At 43.7% G+C, this 9,753-nt stretch overlaps 1 protein-coding gene across 1 annotated transcript; it reads left to right on the top strand.

The window, feature by feature from the left end:
• Nucleotides 1-957: 957 nt before the first annotated feature.
• Nucleotides 958-1,989, top strand: LOC122178368 (2-oxoglutarate receptor 1-like). Its single transcript, XM_042868508.1, has one exon. The coding sequence runs from the start codon at nt 958-960 to the stop codon at nt 1,987-1,989; it is 1,032 nt and encodes a 343-aa protein (XP_042724442.1).
• Nucleotides 1,990-9,753: the final 7,764 nt, after the last annotated feature.

Here is a 9,753-nt window from a genome sequence, read left to right as displayed (position 1 = left end):
CACTGGCAGCCTGTTACACTGGGTGAAATCTTATGGCAGGTCAGAAGGGGGACCCCTGGACTCTGCTCTTCTTGCAGCGCTTGTCCCCATACCAGATGTCCCTAACTGGCCTGGGACCCAAATCCGGCCCTGTCAGATACCTCAGCCATAATGTAAGGGACCACTGGGAAAATGTGGTGGTCCTCATGGATGCAGCATCTGAGTACTGCTGCTGCCACCACACTTTTTGATTCAAGGTGGAACAAGAAATGGATGATTTGGTAGGATTCTCTTTAACAGATACAGACCACAATAATCTGAGGATGGACAGCACCCTGTCCACGGAAAATCTAGAAATAGCCTGTTTCTTTGCAACATTAATCTTGTTAATGAACTAAAAAAATTAAATATTCGTGTATCTGTTTCTGTTCAAGAAGCAGGAATAAAAATGCTACCAAACTCCAGTGTTAAAAAGAATATGCAAACATTTCAACATCTGCTTTCTTTTCCAGTTAATTAGCAATGATGTGAATAGCTTTTATGTAGCAGCAACATTCTGAACATTCCTCTCTGTGCCTGTGGTCAGTGGCACAACACAACCAGTTCGTCTTTCTGCTGCACTTGAGCCCTGATGAGAGCAGAAGGTGACCTCTATGTACTGAGGGACGCACATCACCCATTGTGGTGCTTGGAGTCCCTTACATTCTGCCTGTGGAGACCCTTCCCTTAAAATACATATGTGGGAATACGATTTTTACTATATCTGTATAAATATGAACAAAAGGCCTATAGATCAGGATTAATTCTCACCAAAGCAGCAAGGCCTTTTCTTATTTAATAAAGGCACTATAACAGAGGCAGTTGTGGGAACTTGAAATAAGACCTGGTTATTCATTGTTTTTAACAGGCTAGTACAGGGTTTTTTTCTGTCAGAGAACACTAAGTATTTCTCTCTTCCTAAAGCATTAAGGAAGAAACATGAACACAACAAGTGGTGATTTAGCCAACCCCACGACCTGGCAAGATATTGGAGGTGATTTTCCCAACTGCACCGATGTAGAAGTCAGTCTGAAGACTTTGTACCTCCCTGTTATGTACAGCCTCATCTTTCTGGTGGGCTTCCCAGGAAATGTTATTGCAATCTGTGTTTACAGCTTCAAGATGAGGCCTTGGAAGAGCAGCACCATCATCATGCTGAACCTGGCACTCACAGACTTGCTCTACCTCACCAGCCTTCCCTTCCTGATACACTACTATGCCAATGGGGAGCACTGGATCTTTGGGGGATTCTTGTGCAAGTTCATTCGTTTTGGCTTCCACTTCAACTTGTACAGCAGCATCCTCTTCCTCACTTGCTTCAGTGCCTTCCGCTACATGGTGATTGTCCACCCTATGAAATTTTTCCAAGTCCAAAGGAAGCAGTGGACAGCAGTGGCCTGTGCAGCCATTTGGGTGATCTCCCTGGCAGCTGTCACTCCCATCAACTTCTTGATCTCCTTAAGAGAGGAGCAAAACAGATCTTTATGCCTTGACTTCACCAGTTCTGAAAACCTGGGTGCAATCAGGTGGTATAACTGGCTGCTCACCAGCCTGGCCTTCTTCTTGCCCCTGGTGACAGTGACTCTGTGCTATGCACTTATTATTTCTGCCTTAGCCACAGGGCCCCAGACACAGGCTAGCCACAAACAGAAGGCTCGCAGACTTGCCATCATCCTCTTGGTGGTCTTCTATGTGTCCTTCCTCCCCTTCCACCTTTTTCGGGTTGCTCGGGTTGAACTGCAGTTGTGTCCCGTCAGCTGTCATGTTGAGAAGCAGATTCACACCATCTATATCATCTCTCGACCTCTGGCTGCACTCAACACCTGTGGTAACCTTCTGCTGTACGTTGTGATGGGAGATAACTTCCAGCAGGCCATCCTCTCACTCTCATGGTGCAAGAGGAACAAATGCATCCAACCACCTGGGAGCAGTACTTATATGAACAAGTCAGAAATCACCTTAAGAGTATAGAAGAATCCATTGAAGAAAATTCCAGCAAACCTGGGATTGCTTTCTTGCCACATAGGCAGGTGTATGGATTTGGCAGTGAGAACTGCTGCTGGATTCTCACACTCTGTAATAGAGTGCTTGTCCAAAAAGTCATCTCAGGAGCAGGCTTATACATACATACCTCTGTTAGCAACTAAAAAATGAAATGAAATGAAATGAAATGAAATGAAATGAAATGAAATAAAATAAAATAAAATAAAATAAAATAAAATAAAATAAAATAAAATAAAGGAATGTAGAGAAAAAGATGTAAACGTCCTTAAAGGCAGAATTTTAACTTAATCAGACTGTTTCCAAAGATATTTGGGAAATGCTGAATTCTCTTCCTTCAGTCTTGGAGACTGGCTACAGAAATGCAGGGTTTGGACAAGAGAATAACTTCCATTGAGTTCAGTGCTGCCACTGGTGTAGTGTTTTGTTAATTACAGCTGGGCTGAGACACAGAGGATTGTCGTGGTTGCTGAAACCTCGGAATTACATAAATTACCATACTTAGCACCTAGATAAATCAGGTGTTTTCAAATTCTCCTCTACTCAGCTCCTGTGAGGCCCCATCTGGAGTACTGTACTGTACCCCCAGCACAAGAAAGATGTGGAGCTCTTGTAACCGGTCCAGAGGAGGGCCACTAAGATGATCAGAGGGCTGGAGCACCTCTCCTATGAGGAAAGGTTGAGGGAACTAGGATTGTTTAGCTTGAAGAAGAGAAGGCTCTGGGGAGACCTCACTGTGGCCTTCCAGTACTTGAAGAGAGCATATGAACAGGAAGGGGAATGGCTGTTTACATGGGTTGACTGTGATAGGACAAGAGGGAATGGTTTTAAACTGAGGCAGGATGGTGACACACTGGAACAGGTTGCCCAAGGAGGCTGTGGATGCCCCATTTCTGGAGACATTCAAGGCCAGGCTGGATGTGGCTCTGGGCAGCCTCATCTAGTGGTTGGTTACCCTGCACATAGCAGGGGAGTTGAAACTAGATGATCACTGTGGTCCTTTTCGACCCAGGCCATTCTATGATTCTGTGATTCTATGATTCCATGAAATTTGATTGGCCTAATGAACTTCACCATAGGACACTGAAGAACCGGATCATAAAATCTCAGTGCTGGCCCAGGAAAAGATGAGAGAGAAGTACCAAAGGAAAAGAATGTGATGAGTAAAGGGAAATACATGCAAGAAGGTACATGTATTGAAAAAAGGGAGGAACAAGGAATTTAAAAAGCAGTTTTGATAATATCCATCTCAGAAAAGTACTGGAACAAATGATCAGTTGCCAGATCTTTATGGAATGAGTGCAGGTGAGTACCAGGCACTTTATCAGAGTTTATTAGGTATGTACAATCCCATATTAATCTGATTTTCTACTGCAACACATTAGTAAGCCTGTATGTGGAGGAAAAGAAGCATGTTTCTTAATGCTTGAATCCTGAAAAATTTTTACTCTGAGATGATTCTTTCAGGTATAAAGTAAAGAAAATGTCTAGATGAAACCAGTAGCTACTGTAAGTAGCTGGTTACAGTGCTGGACGTGCGGAATCAAACTCTGTAACCCAAGAAAGATTAAAAAGCAGGTATGATTATTCCAGCAATGCGTATACACTGGATGCAAAGGGGATAGATCCGCATAAATTGCACACCGTGAGGAAAAAGCATGCTACAGATATAGGACAAACTAATACATAATCAATTGTTTACAGGAATTTGAATACATATTCACAAGATTTTTGAGAACCCATTAGCATGCAGACCCTCCCCCTTGTGTGTGCGTAGTGAGTGAGGGTCTCCTCCTGGTGGCTGTGGGATGAAGAAACATGGTCTTCCTTTGCTGTAAACTTCTGACCTGCGAGAAGGGCAGCCCACAAACTGGTTTCTGCTTGCCCTGTGAACACTTATTCACCTCACTGCCAGATGTCCTTGGGCTGTTCTCAAACCTTTATTTTTATGGTCTTCACCCCCTTCATTATCCCAGACCCAGTGTCTGCCATCCCTCATTTTTCTAACAAACTCTACATTCTTGCTTCTATAAACTACCTCTAACTACCCCCCCCCATCCTTAGTCTTTGTGAAGCCCTTTTCTCACTTTTACTCTTTTGCTATAGGGCCCTTCTCACCCTTTAACAGAGGGTTCAGAACAGCCGGATTTGTGATTTTCTGTCAAAGTAGAGGGGACTATTGTCTCACTCCAATTTATAGGAGGGAGTGGAGGTTCTTCTAATATCTGTACACCTGGCATGAGATTAAGAAACAATGGTTCAAATGTTGGTCTGACCAGTTCATTACAGATCTTAATCAGGGAGACGGGGAAGGTCAGGACAGACACTGTGAATTAGGGTAATGGGGAAGGGAAGGAGGGCAATACAAAAGATAGGAAAGAAGAAGCAAGGAGTCTCTATAGGAAGCAAGAGGGAGATAGTCACCACCACAGATCCAGTGTGGTTCGTAGTTCAGTCACTGATCTTCAGTAGTGGGGGTGTTCGGGCATTGTTCTGTTGACGATGATGGTGACCATGGCAATGATGGCAACTTTTGAATGGTAGTACCAGCTTATTTATATGTCCGAATTGATTGAGTCAGCTGTCTTTGGAGTGACAGCTCAAGTCCAGAATGGTTGAGTCACTCACTTTGGAGTGGCAACTTCTGGCTCCGGGATCTCAGCAGAAACTCCTTCGTTCCCATCTTCCAGGCCTTGCCAGCAGATAAGAGGGATCAGGGATGCCCACCTGCATCCTGTTTTTCACAGGACACAATGGTATCATTTCCCAGTTTTCCTATACCAAGTTGGAGCTATTTATTCCCAGGCCAGATCTTCTGCCAGTGAACACTCCCGAGCACTCTATTCCAGAGGCAAGCAGCTCTGGAGGAAGGGGCTTTCAAATGTCCACAAAGTGATGCCAATTGTCACATGGTAGCACCCATCACTTGCCTCCTCAATAAATCAAACAGAGTTTTATCACAAAAAATACCTTAGGAAGCAAGCTTTGAGCCAAAAAACAAAGGATTCTGGCAACTATGCTATGGGGATTTGACCCATCTGTCCTGGGCTTGGGGATAGTTGGTGTTTTCACTGACAAATTGGATGATGAAATGAAGTCTGGTTAACATATTTGCAGATGACACGAAGTTGAGAGGACAAAATTTCATTGACAAATTGCAACCATGTTCTGAAAAAACAGAGTGCTATTAGGCAGTGACAGGTCCAAAGTATTGAGTTTAAGTAGAAATAATGAACTATACAGACACACAAGGAAAAATAAAAGCCAGGGAAGAAGCGATGAGTGGAGCATGGTAGGAGTATTCTCGAGGGAATGACCAAAAGGGAAAAGGAACTGAACAGACAAACAAATGGTCCAAACGTACCTCGAGGGAGGGCATCAGGAAGGGCTTTCTGTTCTGGAGGTAGTGATGCACTGGAAAGGACAAGAGGAGCCCATGCCACTGCTTGTATCCAGGAGCAGCTGTCAAGACATTTGACAAGAGGGACACAAGGCCACCTGACCTCTGGAGATCCATTTTGGCCACTGAACTCTACAATTAGGTATGCATTGCTGGTAACATCAATGCCAGTGAAAGAAGTAGTGTCCAGGGACATCCCTGGGACTGGAGGCTGTCCCACCATCCTACCACAGCACTGTGGCACCTGGGGCATGTGGAGGGTCAGCAGCAGACACCTGCTTCTCAACAACAGCTGGTACCCACTATGGATTAGTACCATTCCAAAGATATTTGGGAAATGCAAGATTCCCTTGTTTTGGGCTTTATGGTTGATTACAGAAGAGATGGTGCTTTACAAGTACTGTGCGTGTGACGTTACAATCTTTTCATATGCCTTTCGTTGCCACTAGATGGTGATGATTCATGCTCAAGCTGCCTGGTTTCACATATGCATGTTTGATGCACATCCAGAATTTAAACAAATACACAAGATGATTCATGTGAGATAAGTTTTTTCTGACATCATGAATTCATTACATCTTAAATTTCCAATGTGGAAAAAAAAAAAGCACAAACACACAGTATATATTCTCTTCCTCTTCTGTGAAAATGAAAGCACAAGATATACCTACTGCTTATACATACAGATCTGAAGCCTCTCAGTGGGTTAAAAATACCTTTTTTCCTCTCCTCAGAGCAAGGACCATCATTACATTTTTAATCCCTGTTCTCAGAAGCTCTTCTTTCTCAAGCCCAAGCTGAGCTTATCACATATGAACAGAAGTACAGCCACACATACAACATAAAACGAAGGGACTAACAGTAAAAAAGTGTGTAATGGAAGTGTTCAAGTTTTTCCATCTATGATAGCAGCAAGAGTGACAGTCTCATAGTTTCGGTGACTTGGTAAGTAGCCTTTCCACCTCTTCCTCTCCTTTTAACTTAACTGTAGTTTGGTTGCCTTCACCTGCTTGCCTACTGCTTCTCTTCACTCACTTTGGGCTTAATTACCTGTTTTCAAAGTGCTGACCCACAGAATTACAGAATCTCCTGTGTCGGAAGGGACTCACAACGATCCAAACTCCTGACTCCACACAGGATCACCCACATTCAAACCCTATATCTGAGAGCAGCGTCCAAATGGTCCATGAACTCCAGCATCTCAGCGCCATGATCACTGCCCTGGGCAGCCTATTCCATGCTCATCACCCATCACCTTCTGGTGAAGAGTTTTCCTGATATCCAACCTGAATCTCTCCTGTATTTAGGGAATGCTTTCGGGACCCACGGTTCACCGGTGGGACGGCAGTCTCCACCAGAAAGGCAGTCATTTTTTCTGTTAGTGTGGCTGAATCTGACAAAAGCTCAGCCTTAGCACAGGCATTTTTAAAAAATTTAATGTCTGCTCAGGTGCCCTGTGGGACCAGGAGATCATTATCTCATGTGACTCATTCCTTCTACTTACTGTGAAAGGTAGGATTTGATAGCTTCTATTTTTAGCAGCTGTAAGTTTACTGCTGGAACAAGGACAAGTGTTTCAATTGCAGTAAACAGGAGACACTATCCAAGCCCTGCGTACAGTGTGACAACAAAGCTACGTAAATTACTTTGATATTGCAGGCCGATTCACAAAGTAGTTATGCTCCACTAACCAGGTTTCTGTTAGAAGTTCGTCCACAAAGACAGTTGTGACAACTCCAGTTCATGCCAACCATCTGCTCTCTGCCTGGGACTGCGTAGAGTCGAAAAAAGAAACTTTGCAAGGTAAACTGGGTTCACACCTCTTAGAGAGATGTCAGTTCTGATGATAGTAATGAAGAAATTGTGGAATTGCTAACTGCTTTCATAGACATGTCAAACTTCACTCTTCACAGTGACTTACGTAATATCAGACTGCAGCAGTTATTTTCTACCATTACTTGTGAGGAAAGGCAATCAGCAATTTTTACGTTTTCTGCTAACATTGTGCACTCCCATTAGAAATGAAAGCAATACTCAACTCATGCTCAGACCTCCCAGAAAAAAATACTGACCGCAATGGCATAGAATCATAGAGCCGTACAAGTTGGAAGGACCCTACTTCAACCACCTTGAAATGAAATCAGGTTGCTCAGAGCCCCATCCAGCCTGACTTTGAATGTCTATAGGGATGGGGCTTCCACTACCTCCCTGGGCAACCTGTTTCAGTGCCTCACTACCTTTTACTGTAAAAAACTTCTCCCTTATGTCCAATCTAAATCTCTCCTCTTTTAGTTTGAAACCATTTCCCCTTGTCCTATCACAACAGACTCAGCTAAAGAGTTTCTTTCTAATAGCCCTCCTTCAGATGTTGAAATGCCACTATCAAGTCTCCCCAGACCCTCCTCTTTGCCAGGCTGAAGAGCCCCAGCTCTCTCAGCCTATTCTCATAGGTGTTCTATCCTTGAAACATTTTTGTGGCCCTCCTCTGGATGTGCTCCAACAGGTCCATGTCTCTCTGCTGTTCTGAGGACTCCACATGTGGATGCAGTGCTCCAGGTGAGGCTTCACCAGAACAGAGGGGCAGGATCACCTCCCTTGTCCTGCTGACCACATTGCTTTTGATGCAGCCCAGGATATGGTTGGCTTTCTGGACTGCAAGGGCACACTGCTGGCTCATGTCCAGCTTCCCATCTCTCAGTGCCCCCAAGTTCTTTTTGACAGGGCTGTTCTCTATCCTTATATCCCGCAGATGGTACTGATAGCAGGGGTTGCCATGACCCAGTTGCAAGACTTTGCACTTGGCTTTGTTGAACTTCCCAAGGTTCTCCTAGGCCCACTGTTGAGCCTATTTAGGTCTCTCTGAATGATATCCCACCCTCAGGCACATTGACTGCAGTGCACAGCTTGATGTCATCTACAATCTTGCTGTGGGTGCACTCGATCCCACTGTCCATGTCACTGATGATGAAGATGTTAAAGAGCAACTGTCCCAGTACTGACTCCCAAGGGAAAACACTCATCATGCACAACAAAAACAACAAGGAAGTATCTTGCAAAATCTGTCCTTGTCCTAATCTAGCTGCCTTTCAAACAATTCCAGTGCTATGAGTCTGACTGAATGCTTCTAAAGAGCCTAAATTGCATGTATAATGAAAATGAACAACCTGGTTAACATCTAGTAGAGTGAAAGCTTGGTGATGGTTGACTACTGAAAGTTCTGCATTGGATCCCCATCTGAGACAAAACCACAGTTTCATTCAGGTGTAACTGTGTGTGCAGTTGGGCTGCTGTGACATTAGCTGTGCAGTTTAACTCCTCAGCAGAGATCCACAATGTGAAGGAAGGGCAGTGCCAGCCTCACCATGGAGTCATTTAGACCTCAGACAGATGTTGTCATTTTGCTAGGAGGATAAACTTGGGACGGCTGCTCCTCTCTGCCACTATTCTTTCATCTGCAAATGCAGGTTTAATGATCCTAAAACAACAAGCAAGCAATGAACACATTTCTATTCAACTGCTTCAAGCACCGAAATGTATCAACTTTTCCCTGTCAGAACAAAAGGAGAAGAGATTTAAAAATATATTTATTCTGTTCCCTTATGTTTTGTGAAAGTAGAGGCATTAATGGTGTCAGATAATGCCACTTTAACATAAATATTTAACAAATTATGTCCTGGGGGGAAAGAAGTGTGCCCTGAAGAAGGTGTATTTCCAGGCTTGTTTTCAGGCTCAGAATTGGAAGAGAGCAGTGCTTTTAACTGATGTGTCTTGCAGCCTTGGTGCCTGGGATGCCTGCATGCTGCAGTGGAGCACAGAGAGAGATTTCTAACATAGGAGAGAAAATACATTCCTGCTTGAATCAGAGCTGTACTCTGGGACCCAGAGAGAGAAGGGGAAAAGTCGGTAAACAGTGAAATGAGTTTCTTTCCAAAACAAAATTTAGAACTCAGACACTGACTTCTCAAAAACACACAGAGGGAACATGTTTTTTTCTGGGTTGCTGCAGGAAAGGATAATGCAGAGTATGTTTGATTCATCACCTCTAGAATCTTGAAAGGCATTTGATCTAAAGGGTATTTTTATCTCCTAAAATCTCCCCTCAGTTCCTTTGCTCTCTGCAATGGATGATATCACTGATATCTAAACCAAGAGAGAGGTGGTTGCCTGGAAGCTACAGGCACAGTGACACTCTGCTCTTGTAAGGAAAACAGAGCTCTAAGGTGTTCTTCTATACTTATGCTTTTTCTGTGATCAAATTATGTCATGGATTTACTTTAAGTCTGTAAAATAATAATGGAATATAAGGCAAAGAGGAAAGAAATGCGGTGCTGGGA

This window comes from Lagopus leucura, unplaced genomic scaffold (assembly GCF_019238085.1).
Source record: "Lagopus leucura isolate 7727_CA_CO unplaced genomic scaffold, USGS_WTPT01 Super-Scaffold_100001, whole genome shotgun sequence".
In the NCBI taxonomy this organism is placed as follows: Eukaryota; Metazoa; Chordata; class Aves; order Galliformes; family Phasianidae; genus Lagopus; species Lagopus leucura.
The sequence above is the reverse complement of the archived record's forward strand: the minus strand, read 5'-3'. Positions and strand labels throughout refer to the sequence as shown.